The following is a 26,317-nucleotide window of genomic DNA, read 5'->3' as shown; positions in this document are numbered from 1 at the left end:
AGGAACTCGGCAACGGACCAAGATGGCGGCGCCCAGTGAGGGGGCAGCGTTTGGTGCGGGGGGAGAAAAGAATCGGGGTGCAGGGGTTCGCTCCCCAGAAGAGACCCCTCAGAAAGTCCGGCAGCTGATAGATGAGGGGATTGCCCCGGAGGAGGGAGGCGCCGACGCGTGAGTGAGCGAGTTAACGCCGGGTCTGGCGCTGCAAGATCGGCGAGGGCTGGGGGAACGCAGGCCCGCCGCGAGGGTGGTGGCTCCGGCGGCGGGGATGGCTGCTTTTTGGCATTTGAAAGATAATGGGGTTACAACACCTAATCCGCCGCATTCTCCCCCGATTCTGCACCACGGGCGGAAATTTGCCATTGGTTATTTTTGAAAGGAAAAAAAAAAAAGACCCGCTAATTGCACCTGACTTAACCTTTTTTTGTGGCTTTGAACCCTTTCCGGCAGCCTGGGGAAGAGTGGATCCCCTTTCAGAATTATATTTTTAAACGCATAAAGTAAATACGTAGAATTATAAAGAAAACCAATTACGAACACGTTGGGATGTAGTTACAGGATAATAAAAAAAGTCATGCAGTAGCCTGTAGTTGAAAATGAGTATCTGGGAGTAGTTATGTCTGGTTTCAACCGTAATTTTGAAATAGTGGTGGCCGTAAACGATATTTCAAAACACGTGGAACAATCCTGATGTGAGAAAATTACCCCCTTTGGTGACAGATTCACTGCTACTGCTAACTTGTACTGTGGGTTTTTTTGTTGTTGTTGTTGTTTTTAAGAAAACTTACGTAATTCATAGTTGAAGAAAATGCTGTATCTCATTGAGAGGTTAGAGGTGCCCTCCCCCAGTTTCTGGATCCTGTGAATTTTTCCCAAGAACCACGTCTTGCCGTGGCTTTCATGAATGTCTGAGAAAGATTCCTAGAATAGATACATTTTTTCAAGTTGTGATAGCCTGTTAAGTTATGTGGAAGTCTTCAAAAAGTTCATGGAAAATGTATATTATGAAAAAAATACACAGATTTCAGAAAATATTTTGCACTAAATTAAGCTTATATTTTAATTCCCATTTCCATGATTTTTGAAGCACCCTTATATTCTTAATAAAATGCCCTTCAGCAGTTCCAGTCCATCACCATCACCTGCAGGAGCTGTTGAAATGCCTTTTACTGAAACTAAGAATAGCTTTATGTAGTTTGTTTTCATGAAATCTAAAGAGCTTTATTTTACTTTAGTTTGAATTTTGTGATTGTTTCTCTCTCTCTCTCTCTCTCTCTTTTTTTTTTTTTTTTTTGAGGAAGTGTGGATGTAGGTAGGTAAGAAGGCTCAATCCAGGCAGAAAATCCCCAATTTTTTTTTTTTCTGTTAAAAGAGCTTATCTGAAGTGTTTCAAATTCCCTAACCCACACCCAGAGCCATGACCCTTGTTTTGTATTTACTAAAGCTGTACAAGATACTATTTGAGAACAGTGAGTGAACTAGGAGAATAGAATTCGGTAACAATGGAGCACAGTAGAGGCAGAAATTGAAGCTTAGTTATGGCTCAACTGTAAAGAGTTTTGCCCGCCAGACTAGGAATTTGGATTCTATTTAATAACATTAGGGAACCACTGAATTTAATAGGCAGAGGGATGACATGACTAAAATGATTTTTAGGAAGGTTAAAATCAGTTATTGGTGTAACTGATGGTCAGATGTACCATAAAGCTAGATACGGAGAGTTTGAGCGGAGTTGTACGGTGAAGGGATTCCCAACAGTTCTGCTGCTTTATTTCAGGAAGGACGCGTCTGCCACATTCCAGTCAGTTAATGGGTCACCCCAAGCAGAGCAGCCTCCGTTGGAGTCTACCAGCAAAGAAGCCTTCTTCAGCAGAGTGGAGACATTTTCTATATCCTTTTAAGGTCACGTGAATGCGTGTTCTGCCTGCTGCTAGTATTGTTTGCCTCAGATGTGTTACTGCATGTGCACTGAAGAATCAGTCTTGGTAAGAAATGTTATAAAACAATTGGCATCATAAATTATTCCTCAAAGGAACATTTGAAATTATCCAACCTTTTTTTTTACAGAAGAAAATACTAATAGCCTGAAAAGAGAAGGAATAATGACTAATCCTTATCACATTTGATATTCACCTTAAACCTCTGAAGATAGGTGACTATACAGAAGAATAAACAGTTTCAGGTGTGTTAATTGGTTTGCCAAGGTCGGCCTGCTAGCGAATGGCATGCTGCCGTATTGTTTCTGTCTGAGTATTTTTAGTTACTTATTGTTATATGCATAACAAATTTCCCTAAAACTTAACATCTTAAAACAACTGACATTTATTATCTCACACTTTCTATGGATCAAGAATCCAGGCATACGTGCCTTACTTGGTTAATCCTCCACCTGCAGTGCAGACATCCCATATGAGCGCTGGGTTCTAGACCTGGTTGCTGCTCTTCCAGTCCAGCTCTCTGCTGTGGCTCGGGGAGGGCAGTGGAGGATGGCCCAAGTGCTTGGGCCCTGCACCTGCATGGGAGACCAGGAGGAAGCACCTGGCTCCGGGCTTCAGATCGGCATAGCTCCGGCCATGGGAACCATTTGGGGAGTGAACCAACGGAAGGAAGACCTTTCTCTCTGTCTCTCTCTCTCTCTCTCGCTGTCTAAAACTACCTGTCAAATTGGAAAAAAAAAAAAAAAAAAAAAAAAGAATCCAGGCATGGCCTAGTTGAACTCTCTGGCTCAGGGTCTCTTCCAGGCTACAATCAAGCTCAGTCAGTGTTGCAGTCCTCTCAAGGCTCAGACTAGGAAAGGAAACATCCTAGCTCATTCATGCAATTGTTGGTTCACGCAGTTGTCACCAGGTCTCATTTCCTCGTAGCTGTTGGTCTGAGGGCCTCAGTTCTGTACTAGCCATTGGCTGGAGGCCCCCTGGGTTCCTTGCTACATGGGCTTCTCTGTGGGAGAAGTTTAAGCTTGGCTTCCATCAGAGTGAGCAAGCAAGAGTACAAGAAGGAAGCCAGACTCACTTTGTAGCCTAATTTCAGAGGTGATAGCCCGTCACTTTTTTTTTTTAATTATTTTTATTTATTTGAAAGAGTTACAGAGAGAGAAGAAGAGGGAGAGAGAGAGAGAGAAAGGTCTTCCATTCTGCTGGTTCACTCCCCAAATGACTTCAACGGCCAGAGCTGAGCTGATCCAAAGCCAGGAGCTGGGAGCTTGGGCCCAAGGACTTGGGCCATCTTTTGCTGCTTACCTAGGCCATAGCAGAGAGCTGGATGGGAAGAAGAGCAGCCAGGACTCGAACAAGCGCCCATATGAGATGCCAGCGCTACAGGCTGGGGCTTTAACCTGCTCTGCCACAGCACCGGCCCCAGCCCGACACTTTTTTTTTTTTTTTATTTGAAAGGAAGAGTTAGAGAGTGATAGAGGCAGAGAGAGAGGTCTTCCTTTGCTGATTCACTCCTAGATGGCTGCAACAGCTGGAGCTGGGCAGATCTGAAGCCAGGAGCCAGGAGCTTCCTCCGGGTCTCCCACATGGGTGCAGGGGCCCAAGCACTTGGGCCATCTTTTGCTGCTTTTCCAGGCCATAGCAGAGAGCTGGATCGGAAGTGGAGCAGCCAGGACTTGAATTGGAGCCCATATGGGATGCCGATACTGCAGGCGGCAGTGCTACACCACAGAGCCGGCCCCTAGTAATTTTTTTTTTTAAATTATTTATTGATAGGCAAAGAGTCAGAGAGCTCTTATCTGCTGGTTCACTCCCCAAATGGCCAGAGAGCCTGAACTGGGAGCCAGGAACCTCAATCCATGTCTTCTGCTTGGAAGGCAGGAACGTAACCATTTGAGCTATCACTGCTGCCTCCCAGGAGTCTGCAGTAATAGGAAGCCAGGGTCCAGAGCCTGGGCTAGGTATCAGACCCAGGCACTCAGACATGGGACGCAACCACTAGACCAGATTCTTGCCTCTTTAAAAAAGGTTGTTAAAAGAATTACAGTCATCCTTCACTCTATGGAAAATTGGTCTCAGGACCCCCAATATAAAAATCTGCAGATGCTGTGAAATCTTATAAAAAAGTGGCATAGTATTTGCATATAACCTATGTAGTCCTTCCCCATACTTCAGATCATCTCTAGATTACTTAGAATTCCTAATACAGTATAAAAGCTCTGTAAATAGTTACTGTATGATATTTTTTATGGAATAATGACTAGGAACAGAGTCTAGATTTTTAGTATAGCTGCATTTAAAATAAATTTAAAGATTTATTTGAAAGGCAAAGTAACAGAGAGAGAAGAAAAGACAAAGATTTCCCATCTGCTGGTTCACTCCCCAGATGCCTGCACAGAGCTGGGCCAGGCCAAAACCAGCAGCCAGAAACTCCATCCAGGTCTTCCACAGGGGTGGCAGAGGCACACTGACAGGAAGCTGGATCAGAAGCAGGGGAGTTAGGAGTTGAACCAGCACTCTAAACCCACAACGCCCACTCCCTTAATATTTTAATTCCTGGTTGAATCTGTGGATGTGGAACCCAGGGATAAGGAAGGCTTTCTGAGCTATTTGAAAGTGAGTTACCAAAGTGATGCCTCATTACTTCCAAATATTTCCTACAAACAAGGACTTTTCTCCTGTATAACCAGAATGCAACCATCAAAATCAGGAAATTGATGCTGATCGATTATTGCCATTTAACTGTGCACTTACAGTGTCCTCAGTAGCAAAAGGTTCCAGTTGAGAGTCACGTTGCCTGTCGTCATGTTGCTCTAGTTGCCTTTAATCTGGAACATTTCCTCAGTTTTTCCTTGAATTTGTAATCTTACACGTTTGAATATCAGAGACCTGTTATCTGGTGGAGTATACTGTTACTCACATCTGTCTGAGGTTTTCTGGTTACCCAGGAGTGTTAGGAAGTGATGCTACCTCCCGAGGCACATGGCTGAGATGTGGCTCTTTGCAATGATGATCACCTAGGTCACTAGACTAAGGGAGCGTCTGTCAGGCTTCTTCATTGTAGAACAACACTTCTACTTTGTCATATAAAAAGTGAATTATGTAAATATCTTATTCCTAGTGAGCCGGGCGCCGGCCGATAAAACATTTTAAGAAGGAAAACTAGATCCATCAATTTAAAAAAAGACATAGTACTTATTAATAACCACATATCCTCACATATGCTTTGAGTAATCTCTGAATTACTTGTAATGCCTCGTACAATGTAAAAGCTATGTAAATAGTTGTTGATTGATTAGAGCATAATGATAAGAATAATCTGTAGGGCCGGCACTGCAGCTCAATAGGCTAATCCTCTGCCTGCGGCGCCGGCACCCCGGGTTCTAGTCCCGGTTGGGGTGCCGGATTCTGTCACGGTTGCTCCTCTTCCAGGCCAGCTCTCTGCTGTGGCCCAGAAAGGCAGTGGAGGATGGCCCAAGTGCTTGGGCCCTGCACCCCATGGGAGACCAGGAGAAGCACCTGGCTCCTGGCTTCAGATCAGCACAGTGCGCCGGCCACGGCGGCCATTGGAGGGTGAACCAACGGCAAAGGAAGACCTTTCTCTCTGTCTCTCTCTCACTGTCCACTCTGCCTGTCAAAAAATAAATAAAATAAAAAAGAATAATCTGTACATGTTTGGCACACAATTGTTGAAAATTTTTTATTTTCATTTTATTTGACAGACACAGAGAGACTTAGAAACAGACAAATATGGACCGGTGTTGTAGCATAGTGGGTAAAGCCGCCGCCGGCAGTGCCAGCATCCCATATGAGTGCCGGTTTGAGTTCCGTCTGCTCCTCTTCTGATCCAGCTCTCTGCTATGGCCTGGAAAAGCAGCAGAAGATGGCCCAAGTCCTTGGCCCCTGCACCCATGTGGGAGACCTAGAAGAAGCTCCTGGCTCCTGGCTTCAGATCAGCTCAGCTCTGGCCATTGCAGTCATTTTGGGCATGAACCAGCGGATGGAAGACACCCCCCCTCTGCCTCTGTCTCTCTGTTTCTCTACCTTTCAAATAAAATAAATGAATCTTAAAAAAAAAAAAAAAAAGAAAAAAGAAAGAAACAGACAAGTGGAGATCTTGCATCTACTGGTTCACCCCAAACTGCCCACAACATCCACAGCTGGGCCAGGCCAAACCAGGAGCCGGGAACTCTTTATGGGTCTACCACATGGGTGGCAGGGACCCAACTACGTGAGCCATCACCCTTGCAGGGTGTGCATTAGAGAAAACAGGAATCAGCTTTCTGGCTCCGTGGAGTAAGCCACACCTTGCAACACTGGCACCCTGTATCTGAGTACCAGTTTGAGTCTCAGATGCTCTGTTTCCAACCCGGCTCCCTGCTCATGCACCTAGCAAAGTAGTGGATGATGGCCCAAGTACTCGGGCCCCTTCTGCCTACATGAGAGACCCTCATGGAGTTCTAGGCCCCCAGCAGGCCTGGCCATTATAACCACTTGGGGAGTGGACCAGGGGATGGAAGATCAATCTCTCTCATTCTGCCTTTCAAACAAATCCTTAAAAAATAAACAGAGTAGAGCTGGGAGTGAAACCTGCATCATAACTGCTGTGACAAATGTCCCCGATGAAATGTATGTTAACATTTTCCTTCTTAAGAAAGATTTCTTTTTAAAGGATTTATTTATTTATTGGAAAGTGACAGTTACACAGAGAGAGAGAAGCAGAGAGAGCAAGAAAGACAGAGAGAGATCTTCCATCTGCTGGTTCGCTCCCCAGATGGCCTCAATGGATGGAGCTGTGCCAGTCCGGAGCCAGGAGCTTCCTCCGGGTCTCCCATGCTGGTACAGGGGCTCAAGGACTTGGGCCATCTTCCACTGCTTTCCCAGGCCACAGCAGAGAGCTGGATTGGAAGTGGAGCAGCAGGGTCTCGAACAGGTGCCTAAATGGGATGCCAGCACTGCAGGCGGTGGCTTTACCCACTATGCCACAGTGCCGGCCCCTGACATTTTGACCTGAGCTGACTCTCATCATCCTGGCTGAGACTTTTTTTTTTTAGGGAGTCCACAGCAGGGCACTCCTTTTTTTTTTCTTTTTTTTGACAGAGTTAGAGAGAGAGAGAGAAAGGTCTTCCTTCTGTTGGTTCACCCCCCAAATGGCTGCTACGGCCAGCGTGCTGTGCCAATCCGAAGCCAGGAGCCTGGTGCTTCTCCTGGTCTCCCATGTGGGTGCAGGGGCCCCAAGCACTTGGGCCATCCTCCACTGCCCTCCCGGGCCACAGCAGAGAGCTGGACTAGAAGAGGAGCAACCGGGACTAGAAGCTGGCGCCCATATGGGATGCCGGCGCCGCAGGTGGAGAATTAACCAAGTGAGCCACGACGCCGGTCATTACTTTGTTATCTGATAAAAGAGCAGTGCTTCCTGGAGAAAAAAGGTGACAGTGTCTCCTCCTGCCTGGCCCCGGGTGACCTTCAGCATTCCATGAAGCGTGTGTCTGTGCTTTCAAAATCAGAGCAGTATTTACCAGGCTTGCTGCTTTCCCCCTTAAATTAATGTCTTTATTCCTATGTATGTCTAGAAGGAGTTCAAGTTTGCATTTATGATGTATTTGTGGTAATATCCTTGCAGTGATGTTTTCCTTAACGCGACTACTCTCTGAAATGGGCAGGGAAGCCCCCCGAGCTGTCCCCACTGGTCTGCGCCAGGTATGGCTGGGTCACCGTGGAGTGTGACCTGCTCAGGTGCTCCAGCTGCCAGGCCTTCCTGTGTGCCAGCTTACAGCCAGCTTTTGACTTTGACAGATGTAAGTGCAAACTGCAAAGTAACGTTTTCCTACACATCAACAGAAACACTGGTCTTCCTGACACCACCATTCGCCTCTATTTGATCAAAGAACACATACTGCTGTATATAAGAAGGTGACTGTGTGATTGCCTTCGCCCTAATTGTTACCTGAAATCATTATTTTATCTAAAATTTAAGCTACTGAAATATCCTGGGTAACTGGCAGTAGCACATTTACTTTATGTCTCTGAAATTTAGACTTTCAGGCAAAGAGAGACGAGGGGCTTGGTGCAGGCTTACGCTGAAGAGTGCCCTGCCCTATGAGATACCTGTCTCCCTCGATGATCTTAAGATCTTCATTTAGAACTTGTTTTGTAGGATGTATTAAGATGATAGTGTTGCTAATATTTTCATATATTTTAAAAATCTCCGTGATTTTTAGTTGTATTTGTACTCGTAGGCTCTGGCCTTTGGATTTTTAAGATTTTAAGGCATTTGGGTTTTTAGATTTTAAGACATTGTGTGGATTTCAGATAAGGAACGATGTGCTGAGCTGAAGAAGTCCTTGTGTACTGCCCACGAGAAGTTCTGTTTCTGGCCAGACAGCCCCTCGCCAGGTACCTGTTTGTTTGTTTGTTTATTTATTTAAAGGATTTTTTTTTTATTTGAAAGTCAGAGTTAGAGAGGGAGAGACAGAGAATATTTATATATTTATTTGGGAGGTAGAGTTATAGACAGAGAGAGGGAGAGACAAAGAGAAGAGTCTTCTGTTAGCTGGTTCACTCTGCAGATGGTCGCAGTGGCTGGTGCTGGGCCAGGAGCCAAGAGCGTCTTCCAGGTCTCTCACATGGGTACAGGGCCCCAAGGACTTGGACCATCTTCTACTGCTTTCCCAGGCCACAGCAGAGGGCTGGCTCGGAAGTGGAGCAGCCAGGACTCGAGCTAGCACCTATATGGGATGCTGGCACCACAGGTGGATGCTTAACCTACTATGCCACAGAGGCAGCCCCTCCGAGACAGAGAATCTTCCATCTGCTGATTCACTCCCCAGGTGGCTACAACAGCCAGGGCTGTGCCAGGCTGAAACCGAAAGCCAAGAGCTTCTTCCAAGTCTCCCACAGGGATTAAGGGGCCCAGCTACTCAGGCCATCTTCCACTGTTTTTCCCAGGCCATTAGCAGGGAACTGGATCATAAGTGGAGCAGCAGCCACAACTGGAACCAGTGCCGCTATGGGATGCCCGCGTCACAGATGTCTTTTTTTTTTTTTTAAAGATTGATAGATTGATTTGAAAGTCAGAGTTACAAAGAGGAGGCAGAGAGAGAGAGGTCTTCCATCCGCTGGTTCAGTCCCCAGATGGCCACTACTGCTGGAGGTGTGCCGATCCGAAGCCTGGAGCCAGGAGCTTCCTCTGGATCTCCCACGCAGGTGCAGGGGCCGAAGGACTTGGGCCATCTTCCAGGCTTTCCCAGGCCATAGCAGGAAGCTGGATCAGAAGTGGAGCCGCCAGAACACTCACCAGTGCCCATATGGGACGCCAGCATTGCAGATGGCGGCTTTACCCACTACGCCACAGCGCCAGCCCCCGCAGGTGGTGTCTGTCACAATTCTGGCTCCTGATTATTCCATTTAATGCTCACAGGGGTTATAGGAGGTGGAGGTTAGCAACCCAAATTTTTTAAGTGAGGAAGCTAACAATCAGATTTTTTTTAGACTGATTGGTTGGTTTGAAAGGCAAAATGACCAAAGAAGATAGAGAGACTTTCCATTCCCTGCTTCACTCCCCAAATGCCTGCAACAGCCAGGGCTGGGCCGTGCAGGCAGCAGGAGCCTAGAAATCCATCCGGATCTCCCACATGGGTAGCAAGGCCCCTAGGACTTGGGCCATCTTGTGCTGTCTTCCCAGGAGTATTATCAGGGAGCTAGACCGGAAGTAGAGCAGCCAGGACTCAAACCAGCAAGCGACAGCTTAACCTGCTATGCCACAATGCCAGCCACAGAATCAGAGCTCTTAAGACCAGCTAGGGCCGGCACCGTGGCCCAATAGGCTTATCCTCTGCCTGCAGCGCCGACACCCCGGGTTCTAGTCCCGGTCGGGGCGCCGGATTCTGTCCTGGTTGCCTCTCTTCCAGTCCAGCTCTCTGCTATGGCCCGGGAGTGCAGTGGAGGATGGCCCAAGTGCTTGGGCCCTGCACCCGCATGGGAGACCAGGAGAAGCACCTAGCTCCTGGCTTCAGATCAGCGCGGTGCGACAGCCACAGCGCTCCGGCCGCAGCGGCCATCGGAAGGTGAACCAACGGCAAAGGAAGACCTTTCTCTCTGTCTCTCTCTCTCACTGTCCACTCTGCCTGTCCAAAAAAAAAAAAAAAAAAAGACCAGCTAGAGGGACAGGCACCACGGCTCACTTGGCTAATCCTCCCCCTGTGGCGCCGGTATTCCAGGTTCTAGTCCCAGTTGGGGCGCCGGATTCTGTCCTGGTTGCTCCTCTTCCAGTCCAGGTCTCTGCTGTGGCCTGGGAAGTCAGTGGAGGATGGCCCAGGTCCTTGGGTCCTGCACCCGCATGGGAGACCAGGAGGAAGTGCCTGGCTCTTGGCTTCGGATCAGCGCAGTGCACCGGCTGCAGCACACTAGCCGTAGCAGCCACTTGGGGGGTAAACCAGTGGAAAAAGGAAGACCTTTCTCTGTGTCCCTCCCTCACTGTCTAAACTCGGCCTGTCAAAAAAGAAAAAAAAAAAAAAGACTAGCTAGAGGGGCCGGTGCCGTGGCTCACCAGGCTAATCCTCCACCTGCAGCGCTGGCACCCCGGGTTCTAGTCCCGGTTGGGGTGCTGGATTCTGTCCCAGTTGCTCCTCTTCCAGGCCAGCTCTCTGCTGTGGCCCAGGAAGGCAGTGGAGGATGGCCCAAGTGCTTGGGCCCTGCACCCGCATGGGAGACCAGGAGGAAGCACCTGGCTCCTGGCTTCGGATCATTGCAGCGCGCTGGCCATGGCAGCCATTTGGGGGAGTGAACCAACAGAAGGAAGACCTTTCTCTCCGTCTCTCTATCTCACTGTCTAACTCTGCCTGTCAAAAAAAAAAAAAAAAAAAAAAAAAGAGAGAGAGAGAGACCAGCTAGAGAGAATCTGTAACTGTGGTTGTGTTTGATTTCATAGCCTGTGCTTTTCCACTGTTGCCAGCAGCGCTGTGTTCTGTCTCACCTTCCATTAGAGGATGCACTATGACTGCGATGGTGGTTAAGTGGGGTTCAGTTGCTAATGTAGACTGAGGAGACCGAGAGACAGTGATTACAAATCTGTGGTGTATTGCTATGAAACCGCACACGGTAACAATAGCACTGAAGTAGGACTGTCATCACAGCCAGAGGCACCTCAGGGAGGGCTGAGAGGCTGAGTCCAAGCTCCTAGTTCTTCCTGCGTAGCTACCATGTAGCATGCCCTGCTTTGGGTCAGAAGCCACTGATACGTCTACAGAACACATTAGTGTAAGAGAGCCCAAAATGTAGCTTCAACCGGGAGTTTTAAAATATTTTGTGGATTGGTGGAACTATTCCTGCTAAGTAAACCATTCAACAGCAGAGCCCTCTGGTGGGAAGTCTCCACGACTGGGGTCAAGCTTGTGCAGATCCATGCTGACAGAGAGTAATCAGTACTCTTCATCTGTGTATTTCATGCCTTGACTGGGGCTCAGTGCCATTACCAGTTGGACAGCTCAGACTAATTCCAGCACCACTGATAGCTAGGAATCCTTCATGAATGCCCATCAGGGGAGAAAAGAGATGAAATTGACTGTAGGTTGCTGTAAGGGATTACGGTCAACCCCATATCTGTGAATTCCACACCCATGCATTCAACCAGTTGCAGATCAAAAGTATTTGAGTGAGATGTGTCAAACGTGTTTGGACTGTTTTCCCTTGTCATTATTCCCTAAACAACACACATAACATCGTTTATGTAGCATGTACGTTGTATGGTGTGTTATAAGTAATCAAGAAATGATTAAAGCAGGCATCTGGCCTAATGGTTAAGATGCTGCTTGGGACTCCTGCATCCTTTATTGGGGTGCCTGGTTCGAGTTCAAGCTCTGCTCACTTTACTGCAAATGCCCACCCGGGGAGGCAGCAGGTGATGGCCCACGTAAGTGGGTCCCTGCCACCACCCATGTTGGAGACCTGGTTTGAGTTCCTGGCTCCCAGCTTCAGCCTGGCCCCGCCCCAGTTATCATGGGCTTTTGGGGAGTGAGCCGGCAGATAGAGGGCTTCTTTCTCACTTTCTGTCTCTCAAATAATAAAAATTAATTAAGTAATTAAAAATAGTAGTAGAGTATACAGAAGATTATGCATAATTCCTAGGCAAATACTGTATACCACCTGCATATGGACTTGAGCATTTGTGGATGTTGGTGTCTATGAGAGGCAGCTATATTAAGAAATAAAATGATTTGTGTAGACATTTGGCCCCGTGGTTTGAGACACCACTTGGAACACCTGCATCCCGTATCAGAGTGCCTGGATTGAGTTCTAGCTGTTTCCAGTTCTAGTTTCCTGCTAACACACACTCTGGGAAGTAGCAGGTGCTGACTGCAGTGTTTGGGTCCTTACAACCCACAGGTTTGCTATCAGGTGGCTGGCTCTGGCCTGGTGCAGCCCCAGCTGTTGTGGGCATTTGGGGAGTAAACCAACTATGGGAGATCTCTGTCTCCGTCTTTCTGCCTTTTAAATAAATGACTAATTTTTAAAAAGATTTTATTTATTTTTTTTTTTTCACATGGTAGAGAGATGGCATTGCTTTCTGGCATCTCTCTCTTTTTTTAAGATTTATTTATTTATTTATTTGAAAGGCAGAGTTACAGAGAGGCAGAGGCAGAGGTAGAGGTAGAGAGAGAGAGAGAGGTCTTCCATCCAATGATTCACTCCCCAGATGGCTGCAACTGCTGGGAGTTGCGCCAATTGAAGCCAAGAGGCAGGAGCTTCTTCCGGGTCTCCCACGTGGGCCCAAGCACTTGGGCCATCTTCCACTACTTTCCCAGGCCACAGCAGAGAGCTGGATTGAAAGTGGAGCAGCCAGGACTCGAACCAGCGCCCATGTGGGATGCCGGCACCACAGGCAGAGACTTTACCTGCTACACCACAGCACCGGCCCCACAAAGAGTTTTGCATGTTGATACTCCTCCTCTCCATACTTATGCTACCAGTGTCTTACAGGATTATTATTTTTATTCATGTTAGTATTTTCTAAATTTATTTCTTTGGCTCCAGACTGACCCCAACAGCCTCTACTGTATACAAATGTATCTTTCCTGTAATATCACTTCATCTTTAAAAAAAAAAAAAAAAACACTTTCAGAAGCTGCATTGTGGTACAGTGAATTAAGCTACTGCTTCTGACACCAGTGTCCCATATCAGAATGCTGGTTCAAGTCCCAGCTACTCTGTTGCTACTCTGTTGCTTTTTTTTTTTTTTTTAAGATTTATTTATTTTACTTGAAAGTCAGAATTGCACAGAGAGAGGAGAGGCAGAGAGAGAAAGAGGTCTTCCATTCGATGGTTCACTCCCCAAATGGCCACAACAGCCAGAGCTGCGCTGATGCAGAGCCAGGAGCCAGGAGCTTCCTCCGATTCTCCCACACAGATTCAGGGGCCCAAGGACTTGGGCCATCTTCCACTGCTTTCCCAGGCCACAGCAGAGAGTTGGACAGGAAGTAGAGCAGCCGGGTCTGGAACCAGCGCCCATATGGGATGCCGGCGCCTCAGGCCAGATGCCTCAGGCCAGGTCAACCTGCTACACCACAGCGCCAGCCCCCCCTTTTTTTTTTAATTTTTAAAGTTTTCTTTTAGAGATTTTATTTATTTATTTGAGAGGTAGAGTTACTGACACAGAGAGAGAGACAAAGAAAAAGGTCTTCTATCTGCTGTTCACTCCCCAAATGGCTACAACAGCTGGAGCTGTTCTGATCCAAAGCCAGGAGCCAGGAGCCAGAAGCTTGTTCCAGGTCTCCCACGTGGGTGCAGGGGCCCAAACACTTGGGCCATTTTCCAATGCTTTTCCAGGCCATAGCAGAGAGCTGGATCGGAAGAGGAGCAGCCGGGACTTGAACTGGCACCCATATTTGGTGCCATCACCACAAGCAGAGGCTTAGCCTACTAATGCACAGCACTGCTAATGTGTCTGGGAAGAGAGTGGAATATGATTCAACTTCCTGGGCCCTGCCCCCAAGTAGACACAGATGGAGTTTCTGGCTCCTGGCTTCAGCCCAGCCCTGGCCATTGCAGCCATTTTGGAAGTGAACCAGCAGATGAAAAATTTCTCTCTCTCTCTGCCTTTCACATGAATTAATGAAATCTTTTGGGGGCAAGTGTTGTGGTGCAACAGTTTAAATCACTGGTTGTGATGCCCACATCCCATATCAGTGTCAGTTTGAGTCCTGGCTCCTCTGCTTCTGACCCAGCTTCCTGCTAATGCATCCTGGGAGGCAGCAGGTGATGGCTCGAGTGCTTGGGCCCCTGCCACCTGTGTGGGAGATCCAGATGGAGTTTGGAACTTCTGCCTTCAGCCTGGCCCAGCCCTGCTATTGCAGACACTTGAGGAATGAACCAGCAAATGGAAGGTCTCCCTCTCTATCACTCTGCCTTTGAAGTGGATGAAAAATGAAACTAAATAAACATTTTTTTAAAAGCTGTGTAGAGTTTTAAAAAACTTTTAGTAGTTTCTCTCTTTAAAAAGATTTTATTTATTTATTTGAAACAGTTATAGAGAGAGGGAGAGACAGGGAGAGATTTTCCATCTGCTATTTCACTGTGCAGATGGCCACAATGGCCAGGGCTGGGCCTGGCTGAAGCCAGGAGCCTTGAGCCTCTTCAGAGTCTCCCACGTGGGTGTAGGGGACCAAGCACTTGGTCATCTTCCACGGCGTTTCCCAGGCCATTAGCAGGGAGCTGGATTGGAAGTAGAACAGCTGATGCACAAAACAGCACCCATATGGGATGCTGGTGCTGCAGGCAGCCGCTTTGCCTGCTATGCCACATCAGCCCCTCTTTTTCCCTTTAAAAAAATGTATTGGGGTCAGCGCTGTGGTACAGCAAGTTGAGCTGTGGCCTGCAGTGCCAGCATCCCATATGGGTGCCCGTTCGAATTCTGGCTGTTCCACTCCTTATCCAGATTCCTGCTAATATGCCTGGGAAAGCAGTGGAAGATGGCCCAAGGCCCTGGATCCCTACACCCACGTGGGAGATCCAGAAGAAGCTCCTGGCTCCTGGCATACTCTTAGCCATTGTGGCCATTTGGGGAGTGAACCAGTGGATGGAAGATCTCTCCGTCTTTCTCACTCTAAGTCTACCTTTCAACTAACTAAATAAATCTTTAAAGAGAGAGAGAGAGAGAGAGAGAGATATTTAGTTGGAAGAGTTAGCGGGAAAGTGGCCACATTGCTGGCACTCTTTCCATAGTTTCTCATCACATACATTAATAAAATCATGGCCACTGTTTACAATTTAGCCTTAGTTCCTGCTGCTCTTCTGACAGGCACACTGTGAGTCCACTCCTGTGAAACTATTTAGCATTCCCCACATGTGCCATCCTCTGGACCTTTGCTCTCCCCGCTTTTGTTGATCTTTTGTACTGAACTTAAACCGGAGGAACATTTCCTGAGAACTCCCTGCCCGATCAGATCTGGCTGAATGTCAGGAAGCTTGGCAGGGGCAGGGCGGGGGGAGGAGGAGGAGGACAGGGGAGAGAGAGAACGAGGAAGGAAAGCAGGAAGAAGAGTAAACAGCAAAATAGCTTAAACCGGGAGTGGGGAGCATCCAACCCAAGGGCAGCAGGAGGCCCGCGGAATCATTTGGTCTGATCCTGTAGAGTCAGGCTGGTTTTCCAGCTGACAATTCTGTATGGCCTGTTAATGATGTTATAAAAATCTAAATGACCCTTGTCGGGGAAAAAGGTCCCCCCCCCCCCCCGGCTTAAACAATAGGAAGAGGTATTCTATTTCCTAACAAAAGTCCAAAGGTAGACTCATACCAGTATTGGTTAATTTACTGGCTCACTGATATCACCAAGGACGCAGTTCTTCCAAGAAGCAGATCTTCTTGTTCTAAAACTAGTTTGTCAAGGTTGCTTGGTGGCAGAAGTTTGAAGAGTCACATGTGGATGCCCCTGGTAGAAGAACTTCCTGTAGTCAGAATGCTACCCTCCCAGGCTTCCCCCCTCATCTCATTGGCCACAACTGGGTCCAATGTCCCTTCCTAAACGGGTCTCTGCTAAGAGTGCTGTGGTGGTTGGTGGAGACACATGAATTACCCAGAGCCACTGGTGAGAAGGGGAGATTCTGAACAAAACTTGCTTCCGACAGCAAGGCAAGAGCCAGGAGCCAGCTGCTGGGTGGACAGCCAACAGGATGAGGGTGCTTTGGTACATAGAAAAGTGGAATTAAAAGATAGGTTTATTCACAGTCTTTTTTTTTTTTTTAAGATCTAGTCAGAGATCTTCTGTCCATTGGTTCACTCCTCCAAATGCTTGCAATAGCCAAGGCTAGACCAGGTTGAAGCCAAGAGTCAGGAATTCCATCTGAGTCTCCCACATGGGTGGCAGGGACCCAAGTACGTGAGTCAGCACCTGCTTCCTCTCAGGTGCGCTAGCAGGAAGCTGGATCAGAAGCATGGAATAGCTGGGATTTGAGTCAGGCACTCAGTGTGGGATGCAGGCATCTGAAGCTACAGCTTAACCTGCTGCACCACCACACCTGCCCCTAAAACGCGAGTTCTTTAAGCCCTGTCATCTGTCCATGCCTACACCTTCAATAAACTGCTTTACACTTAGTGTGTTTTTTCCTTAGTTTTTAAGGCAACAATTTCATGCAGAAATAAAAGTACAAAGAATAATGTCATGAAACCCCCATCTCCAAACTTCAGCAATGACCAGCTGATCTTGTTTCTTCTACATTCCTAACACCTCCTGCCTCCTGTGTTTCGAAACTCAACTCCAAACACATACCATTTCATCTGTAAATACTTGAAGATATAAAAGGTACAGACTACTCCATAGACAGTCAAAAATAGAATCTTATAGTCCCATCAAAACAAAAATCAGTGATTTTTAAAAGGTTTTTATTTATTTTTTGAAAGAGTGACGGAGAGAAGGAGAGACTGACATGGAGAGATCTTCCGTTTGCTGGTTCACTTCTCAATGGCTGTAGCAGCCAGGGCTGGGCCAGGCCAAAGCTAGGAGCCCAAAACTCTATCTGGGTCTTCCACATCGGTGGCAGGGCCGAAGTACTTGGTCTACCACCCCCTGCCTTTCTAGGGGCATTAGCAGGGAGCTGGATTGGAAATAGAGCAGCCGGGACTCATACGGGGTGCCACAAGCAGTGGCTTAGCTCACTGCACCGCAACGCCAAGCCTCCATGTGTTTAATATTATCCAAGAGTTGATGGACTTTAAACTTCCCCAGCTGTTCTACACGTATTTGTTATTCTGTACAGTCCCCACCAATATAATCTGCCGGCTGCTTTTCCGTAGACCGATTTGGGATGTTGCCGTTGGAGGAGCCTGCTGTCCTCATGAGTGAGTTCACGGACCGCTTTCAGAGCCTTTGTCACTTGGACCTCCAGCTGCCTTCCCTGAGGCCTGAGGACTTGAAAACTATGGTGAGGTTTCCCTGGCGAGCTGCGGCGGCCTCCAGTTGTCACGCACATTTGTGCACAAAGCGGGTTTTTTAGCAGCGAGATACAGACTGTTGCAGAGGGAACTGCTTGTCTCTTAGCTGACCTTTCCAGTCTCCACCTGAAAGGTGACTGTTGCCGGTTTGAGTAAGTGAGTTCAACTGAAACATTTAAGCATTTTTTTTTTTAAGATTTATTTATTTATTTGAAAGGTAGAGTTACAGAGGCAGAGAGAGCGAGGAGAGAGAGACAGAAAGAGGTCTTCCATCCACTGGTTCACTACTCAAATGGCTGCAGCTGCCCTAGCTGGGCTGATCCGAAGCCAGGAGCTAGAAGCTTCTTCTGGGTCTCCCACACTGGGTGCAGGGTCCCAAGAATTTGGGCTATCTTCTGCTGCTTTCCCAGTCCATAGCAGAGAGCTGGAGGGGAAGAGGAGCAGCTGGGACAAGAACTGGTACCATGTGGGATGCCAGTGTCTTTGGCGGCAACTTTACCCGTTACGCCACAGCGCCAGCCCCTAAGACCTTTTTTTTTTTTTTTTTTAAGATTTATGTATTTTACTTGAAAGTCAGAGTTACATAGAGAGAGAGAGGTCTTCCAGCCGATGGTTCACTCCCCAGTTGCCTGCAACGCCAGAGCTGCACCAATCCGAAGCCAGGAGCCAGGAGCTTCCTCTTGGTCTCCCACATGGGTGCAGGGGCCCAAGGACTTGGGCCATCTCTCTTTTTTTTTTTTTTTTTTTTTTTTACAGGCAGAGTGGACAGTGAGAGAGAGAGACAGAGAGAAAGGTCTTCCTTTTGCCGTTGGTTCACCCTCCAATGGCCACGGCAGCCGGTGCACCGCGCTGATCTGAAGCCAGGAGCCAGGTGCTTCTCCTGGTCTCCCATGCGGGTGCAGGGCCCAAGCACTTGGGCCATCCTCCACTGCACTCCCTGGCCACAGCAGAGAGCTGGTTGGGCCATCTTCTACTGCTTTCCCAGGCCATAGCAGAGAGCTGGATTGGAAGTGGAGCAGCCAGGTCTGGAACCGGCGCCCATATGGGATGCTGGCGCTTCAGGCCAGGGCATTAACCCACTGCTCCACAGTGCCAGCCCCATAACATAAGATCTTGAAGTTTGACCACATATGGCTTATTGCATCCCATTTTCAAAAAAAAAGTGCTAGAAATGAAGTTATAAACTTTCTTCCCCTTGTGAATAGAAATGTTAAATGCTCTGGCCCATGTGTGCTTTGAACGTGACGATTTACATCCCATTTCATCCCCTGTGGGTACTCAGTGAAGACAAGCTTTCTGTAGCAAGTAGCAGCTGATGATTTTGCTTCTTTGAGTTGGGAGTCTGGTTGGCTTTTCACACCAGACTGTTAACCTCTGATATCTGTTATAAATGTCACTCTGCCCTCAGCCATGGCAGTTTTTATCCCCTTCATAGTCCTCTACTATTAGGAAAGAAAATAAAGGCTGGCAAGTTCTGTTGTTCTGACAGAGGGTGCATTCAGTGTCAGGCCAAGATGTAAAAAGTCATCTGTTGACGTTTTGTGAAGTTTTCAGGCTTAAGAGGAAAATCTCCAGTTGGTAAACTGAAAAAATTTAGTACTAAACAAATCTTAGTAGTTTCAGGAGAACTGTCCCCTTTCTCAATCAGCAGATCCAGGGAAGTTCCGGAAGTTTCTGTGTGACACCTTAACCCTGTCCTAGTAGTAAGTCTTCTCTGTGAAGGGAACTGTCTTCATGTTTGTTTTTTATTTCCTGATTTTTGCCTTGTACCAGCTAGATGTATCATTATGTATAATGCTAGAAACTTGTTTTTTCCTTTGTTCCTTTGCAGTGTTTGACTGAAGACAAGATCAGTCTTCTCTTACACCTGCTTGAAGATGAACTTGATCACCAAATGGATGAGAGAAAAACAACCACCAAATTGGGCTCAGACATCCAAGTCCACGTCACTGCCTGTGTTCTCTCTCTGTGTGGCTGGGCATGTAGGTTAGTCAGCAGGTTTTGTCCGGGTGCATGAGCTGTGGTAGCAGTGTGGACTCATACCCATAAGTCACTGGTGGTATCTAGAAAGCACTTGATGCTTCCTGTGAGACAGAGACAAAAGAAACTTGAGGGTAGTAACGGGGTACCAGTAGTAAGACTAGTGACAAAACTAGCGTTAGAACTTTGGAAATTTTTTATTTTGGTCTTTACTTTAAAAAAAATTTGTTTTAATTTTTAAGATTTATTTTAATTATTTGAAAGAGTTAGAGAGAGAGAGATAGAGATAGAGAGAGAAAGAGAGGTCTTCCATCCTCTGGTTCACTCCCCAAAAGGCCAAAACGGCAGAGCTGAGCCGATCAGAAGCTAGGAGTCAGGAGCTTCTTCCAGATCTCCCATGTGTGTGCAGGGGCCTAAGCACTTGGGCCATCCTCCACTGCTTTTCCAGGTGCATTAACAGGAAGCTGGATTGGAAGCAGAGCAGCTGGGACTTTAACCGGTGCCTATATAGGACGCTGGCTCTGCAGCCGAGCCTTTAACCCACTGTGCCACAGTGCTGGCCCCTTGTTTTGTTAATTTGAAGGGCAGAGTTACAGAGGGAGAGAGAGGGAGGGACACAGAGATCTTCCATCTGTGGGTTCACCTGGCTGCAGCAGCTGAGGCTGGGCCAGTCTGAAGCCAGAAGCCAGGAGCTCCATCATGGTCTCCTACGGGGGCCAAGGACCTGGGACATCTACTGTTTTCCCAAGTGCATTAGCAGGGTGCTGGATTGGAAGTGGAACAGCTGGGACTCGATCCAGCACCCATGTGGGAAGCATTGCTGGGGGTGCCTTCACCCACTACACCACAACACCAGTCCCAGGTGTTTGCTTCTAAGCTGTGTTGTCCTGTCACTTTCCAACTAGGAATTTGGGTTCCTATAAACGATAAAGGCTCCTTGAGAAAATAATTTCCTTTCTGTCCTTGAAGAGGAAGAAAAATCAGTTTGATTAGAAAAACACCAAAGAGAACAGCTGCTGGAGCCCGCTAGGTGCCCTGCTGTGTTTCCCTCTCCTGGTTGACTTCCTCAGTGCACACAGCAGCCAGCCCAGACTGGGCCAGACCTAAGCCAGGAGCCAGGAACTCATTACTGGTGTCCTGCATGAGTGACAGGGACCCAACTGCTTGAGCCGTCATTGCTGCCTCCCAGGGTCTCCATTAGCAGGAAGCTGGAGTCAGGAGCTGGAGTTGGGTCTCGAACCCAGGTTCTCTAATGTGGGCTGTGAGCTCCTTAGCCACTAGGTGGAGCTCCTGCCCTTAAAAACCAGTCTTGTTTCTTTTAAATATGCTCTCTTTGGTAGAGTAACAAGTGGTTTCCGTTTAAATAGAAAAAGTTGTGAAAAGGACAGGAAAGCAGTTTTGCCATGAGGAGCACACCACGACTGCTGTGTCTGTCTGAAGGAAGTATGTGAGAGATGATGACCTGGGGACCTGAGACCAGGGCAGGGGCTCTGAGAGGACGTGGTCCCGTCTGCCCGACTGTTCCAGAGTTTCGTTTGACAAGATAAAGTGTGGTGACAAATCAGTACGCTTAGTCTCTTGGAACTGCTACCCTTTGAAAAACCCTCCCTCTGTCTCGTCCCTCCCTGTTTAGTTCCTCCCTGGAGCCTGTGCAGCTCTCCCTGATAGCATGTTCACAGTGTATGAGGAAGGTGGGGCTGTGGGGCTTCCAGCAGATCGAGGCCTCCACCACCGACCTGGACACGTCCTTCGGCCTGACCAGCTCGCCCGTCCTGGGCCCTGAGGGGCGGCCAGAACGCGTCCCTGCGGTGCCGGAATCTCCCCGAAGGATGATGACCCGCAGCCAGGATGCCACGTTTTCCCCAGGCTCAGAGCAGGTACGGACTTGGGTGGTTTGGGGAGAGGGAGAGGAAGATCTTCCATCTGCTAGTTCACTCCCGAAAGGCCTGCAACAACTGGGGCTGGGCTAGACCAAGGCCAGGAGCCTGGAACCCAATCCGGGTCTCCCACATAGGTACAGGGGCCCAGGTATGCGAGCCATCATCTCGCAGCCTCCCAAGGTACATGTTAGCAGAAAGCTGTAGCAGAACCGAGCCAGAACCTGAACCCAAGCACCCTGATGAGGGATGGCAAGAATCCCAGGCAGTGTCTCAGCTGCTGTGCCAAACACTCCTCCCTGTTGGGATAGATTTTTTTTTTAAAGATTTGCTTATTTATTTGAAAGGCAGAGTTACGAACAAAGAGACAAAAAGAGAAAGGTGTTCATCCACTGGTTCACTTCCCAGGTGGCCGCAAAATCCAGAACTGTGCTGATCCAGAGCCAGGAGCTTCCTCCGGGTCTCCCACATGGGTGCAGGGGCCCAAGGACTTGAGCCGTCTTCCACTGCTTTCCCAGGCCATAGCAGAGAGCTGGATCCGAAGTGGAGCAGCCGGGACTTGAACCAGTGTCCATATGGGATTCCAGCACAGCAGGAGGCAGCTTTACCCACTATGCAACAGTGCTGGCCCCGGGACAGATTTTTAACAGCATTCTTTTCGAAAGTCGTGTTGGTAAAAAGTTAGAAATTGTGGAGTTTCATTCTACCTACACTGATCAGAAATTCATTATAGAAGTTCGGCTTAGGGCTAGCATTGTGGCATAGAGAGCTGAGCTGCCACCTTTAGCACCAGCATCCCGTGTTGTAGTGCTGGTTCAAGTCGCAGCTGCTCTGCTTCGGATCCAGCTTCCTGCTAATGCACCTGGGAAGGTAGTGGATGGTGGCTCCCCTGCCACCCATGTGGGAGACCCAAATGGAGTTCCAGGCTCCTGGCTTTAGCCAGCCCCAGCCCTGGCCATTGCAGACATTTTGGGAAGTGAACCAGCAGATAGAAGATCTCTCTGTCTCTCTCTCTCTGTGTCAGTATGCCTTTTGAATAAATATAAATAAATAAATCTTGAAAATATATACATAATTTTCTCTGAAGAGTTTAGTTATGTAGACAGTCTAGAAATTATAATCTTATGGTTTCAACTGTCAAATACTCACTTCCACATGCTTCTAGAAACACTTCCGGCTGTACTCATTAGCATCACCCGTGTATTTCCTTCATCTCCCCTCTCCTTCAGCCTGAAAAGAGCCCGGGTCCCATCGTTTGCCGGACGCGGAGCTGGGACTCTTCCAGTCCCGTTGAGCGAGCGGAGTCGGAGGCGGCCAGCCCCACCACCAGAACCCGCCCGGTGACGCGCAGCATGGGGCCTGGAGACGGCGCTGGCCTGGAAGTGCCCTCCAGCCCCGTCCGGAAAGCCAAGCGGCCTCGCCTCTGCTCCTCCAGCAGCTCGGTGAGTGCGAGGAGAGAGCCGTGCACGCGGAGGGTGGGCGGGAGCCTTTTCCTGGCCCTGTGAGTAAGTTCACACTCGGGGCGGGTGTGTTGGCCGGAGGGAAGAATGGAAGGGTTTTGCACTTGCTCCTTCGGGATGGGTTCTGGAGAGCTAATGAGTATCTTGGCCAAGGGGACAGCGGTGAGGTAGGGCTCAGTTTATTCACCACAAAAGCAGTGAAAGCAGAAAGAAAATGAGGGGCCAGTGCAGAGGGTTTACTGGACAACATAAACCCCAGCAGTACGGGCGGCAGTGGGGGCCGTCGTGGGGGCCGTCGTGGGGCTGTCGTGGGGCCGTCGTGGGGCCATCGTGGGGGCCGTCGTGGGGCCGGGCGTGATGGCTGAGCGCTGCCTCCTGAATTTGCCTACCATCTGCCCGCCGCGCGCTTTCTCTTCCTCCTCCCTCAGGACGCGGCTTCCCGGGGCTTCTTTGATCCCACCTCTCAGCACAGAGACTGGTGCCCTTGGGTGAATATCACACTCGGCAAGGAGACGCGGGAGAACGGAGGAGCCAAACCCGACGGCAGCCCCCCGCAGCCCGGCTGGAAGGCAGTGCTGACCCTGCTGTTGGCCCACAAGCAGTCTAAGCAGTCTCCCGAGGCCGAGTCCATGGTGAGCTGAGCCACCGCACACCTGCCTGCCCTGAGCCTGCTTGCTTGCTTTCTTCTTTTAAGTTTTATTTATTTTACTTGAGAGGCAGAGTTACAGAAAGAGAGAGAGAGCGCGCGCGCTTCCATTTGCCAGTTCACTCCCCAAATGGCCGCAGTGGCTGGGGCTGGGTCAGGCTGAAGCCAGGAGCCAGGAGCTTTATCAAGGTCTCTCCTGGGGGTTCAGGGGCCCAAAGACTTGGGCTGTCCTCTGCTGCTTTCCCAGATGCATTAGCAGGGAGCTGGATCGGAAGTGGGGCAACCGGGAACTGAACCAGCAGTGGCTTAGCCTGCGACACCACAGCGCCAGCCCCCACGTCCTTAGCTTTCATCACTTAAGTTAAACCCATTCTGGTTTCATGCTAGAGAACAGGCCTGGAACCGGCTCCATCTTTCTGCACTGTAACAGTGGCATTCCAATAGCTCTGAAGAGTTCTTTGTTCTTCCAACTAAAATGGCTCCAAGTAGAAAAGGAGGGCAGAAGCAGAAATAGATGGTGGCCTCACACTGCAGAACACGGCGTCTCCCATCAGGAGCTGCCACTGGCACTGGGAGGCTGGCCAGTTAGCTGTTGGGAGCACTGTGCCCCGACACCCACCTGATGGTTCCATTTGTCACGCTGGGCACGTCCCTTTGCTCTCTTCTACAGCCCAGACTGCCCTGGCCTCCAGTCGCCATCGCGGTCATGACTGCTGCAGGTCTCAAGTGTGGTAGATACAGAGCCATCGCGGCACCCAAGAAATCAAGTCACACGCATGCTCTGTGTGAGAACCGGAAGTGGTAGAGAGGACATTAGGAGTCATGGAAAACTAGTTTCCTTTGCTGGCTCACTCCCAGATTGGCTTTGTGGCTTGGTATAAATAAAACAATTTCTGACCTCTGTCCTGTGCGAGGACAGAGTAAAATAATCCTTGCCATCAGAGAGCCACAGGTGCCAGTGGCATTCCAGGTTCTCCGTTTCGGGGGTCGCAGGGTTGCACTGGTGGGCACTGTGGAGATGCTGGAAGCCCAAGGAGATGCGTTCATGCCCAGAACGCCCAGGGGAGCAGCTGAAGGCTTCCCAGGCTCTCCCAGGCAAAAACACCTGCCGCCTTCCAACGTGTCACTTCTTGAGAATATGTAAAGCTGCTTGAAGGTCACTGTTGAGCCGCCTCTTAGATTGGAGAGTGAACTCTGTCAGTGCACACAGAGCCTCTCTTCCTGACTTCAGGACGTAGGTGTTGGCAGTTTTTATAAGACTTTCCGCTGTCACTGTCACACTACAGAGAAAAAGCCACAGGCTTGGGTCTGGTTTTTTGCTTCTGTTTGTAGAGGGAAAAGTTGGCCTCATAACTGGCCCTGGGTTCTGGATCCTTTTTGGTAGCTACTCCTGAACCTTCCCACAGCTGCTGTGACCCCTGGGACAGCCAAAGCTTAGTGAGACTATGGCAGAAGATCTTGATGGTGGCAAAAGATTGATAGTATTTTTTTCAACTTCCATTTCTTCCCACGTTCTCATTAACTAAATTCCTCGTGGTCATTAGGAGGAGCTCCCACTTTCCCTCTTGGGACATTTTTATTGGCACACTCATTCACAGAGGAGATAACAAGCTGGGGCCGGTGGGGATTGTTCTTTGTCCTCCCACCGAGACCTCTTCTAAGCATGGCGTCTGCTGTGTCGCGCAGCTCTCGCGGCCGGGGTGGGGTGGGGGGCAGCCGAGCGCTGAGCCACTGAGGTCATCATCTCCCAGCGAGTGCCTGTGCGCCGTGACACCGTTCCTCGGACTCCCAGCACCCTACACAGGCGTGACCAAGCCTCCCTGCTACCTGCAGCGGGAAGCGGAGGCAGCCGTGGGCGGAGTGGAAACTCAGGCTCGTGCAGCTGGGCCTCTCGGAAATGCGAATCTTTGTAGGAAGTGAGGAACCAGAGCGAGTTCAGCACTGTGCGTGGGGCACCAGTGCAAGATGTGTGCGTGCTGAAGGCAAGCCCCCAGTGCCACCCTCACGTGCGGGCGAGGACACGGGCGTGGAGGGAGGGGAGCAGGCGTGAGGGAGGAGAGCAGGCGTGAGGGAGGACAGGGGCATGGAGGGAGGACACGGGCGTGTCCTAGAGGCTCAGAGTGAGTGAGCCCCAGCCGACAGAAGGTGGGTTTCTTGATCTTTTAAGTCTAACTTAGATATTCTTAGGTATAACACAATATAAAATGAATTTTTACTCAGTCCTAGACCTAGCTAGATCATTATGAGAGAGGTTTATAGATGAGCCCTAAAGCTATTACCTATCCTTTATCCAGGAATTTAATCCTAATAATGAGTTTTTCTACCTATAGAGTCTCTCCGAGAAATCAAGGAAAGTGTTCCGAATATTCCGGCAGTGGGAATCTTTGTGTTCATCCTGAAGATATTCCAGCCCCTGCCCGGAGAGGACTGGAATGAGAAGTGGAGTCTGAATGCCCTCTGATCAGCCGACGCTAGGTTTTTCTCCCTTCTGGTTTCGTCATGAGGAGCCCCTGCCACTGCAGAGGCACAGAGTGTCACCGTCTGGATCTTCTGCATGGAGAGGTGGACAGGGTGAGCTGCAGCAAGCCCAGACCAGGGAAAGCACTGCGGACTGGAAGCCAGATGGGAGACAAGGACGTGAGCACCATTCCGGCGTCTGCGGCGCACGCACGGCAGTGTTCTGAGGACTCTTACATAGCCCTGCGTGACAGCGTGTGTTAATAAAATGTTTGCTAAGATTTTTCCTGCTGGAGAGTTATTCTACCCCACAGCTGCTGAGCCGGCGAGAGCATCAGTGGGACAGGCACCAAGGTCAGACTCTGGTTCTCCGGTTGGCTGCAGTCACAGAGGTAAAATAGTGCTCAAACCAAAGATAAGGTGATTTTCCTTATGTCCCCAGGTAGGCTTTGATTTACCTACACAAAGACTGAAGCTCAAAGGTGTTTGAAAATATGTTTGTTTATTTGAAAGGCAGAGAGAGATCAGTCTTCTGTCCACTGG

The 26,317-nt window shown here is 49.1% G+C and overlaps 1 protein-coding gene across 1 annotated transcript; it reads left to right on the top strand.

Moving 5' to 3' along the window:
* On the top strand, positions 1-26,055 carry ZC3HC1 (zinc finger C3HC-type containing 1). Its single transcript, XM_002712014.5, has 10 exons — positions 1-168; positions 1,775-1,886; positions 7,579-7,729; positions 8,244-8,327; positions 17,217-17,344; positions 19,186-19,340; positions 20,968-21,211; positions 22,441-22,653; positions 23,100-23,303; positions 25,648-26,055. Exons 1-10 carry the CDS (start codon positions 23-25, stop codon positions 25,714-25,716), a joined length of 1,506 nt encoding a protein of 501 aa, XP_002712060.3. The 5' UTR covers positions 1-22; the 3' UTR covers positions 25,717-26,055.
* Positions 26,056-26,317: the final 262 nt, after the last annotated feature.

Source organism: Oryctolagus cuniculus, chromosome 3 (assembly GCF_964237555.1).
Source record: "Oryctolagus cuniculus chromosome 3, mOryCun1.1, whole genome shotgun sequence".
In the NCBI taxonomy this organism is placed as follows: Eukaryota; Metazoa; Chordata; class Mammalia; order Lagomorpha; family Leporidae; genus Oryctolagus; species Oryctolagus cuniculus.
Note: the sequence above shows the minus strand (reverse complement) of the source record. Positions and strands in the feature narration are given on the sequence as shown.

Coding starts and splice junctions, on each gene's coding strand:
- ZC3HC1 (XM_002712014.5), top strand. CDS start 23: ATGGCGGCGCCCAGTGAGGGGGCAGCGTTTGGTGCGGGGGGAGAAAAG. Junction 169..1,774: donor GAGGAGGGAGGCGCCGACGC/GTGAGTGAGCGA, acceptor GCTTTATTTCAG/GAAGGACGCGTCTGCCACAT. Junction 22,654..23,099: donor TCTGCTCCTCCAGCAGCTCG/GTGAGTGCGAGG, acceptor CTCCTCCCTCAG/GACGCGGCTTCCCGGGGCTT.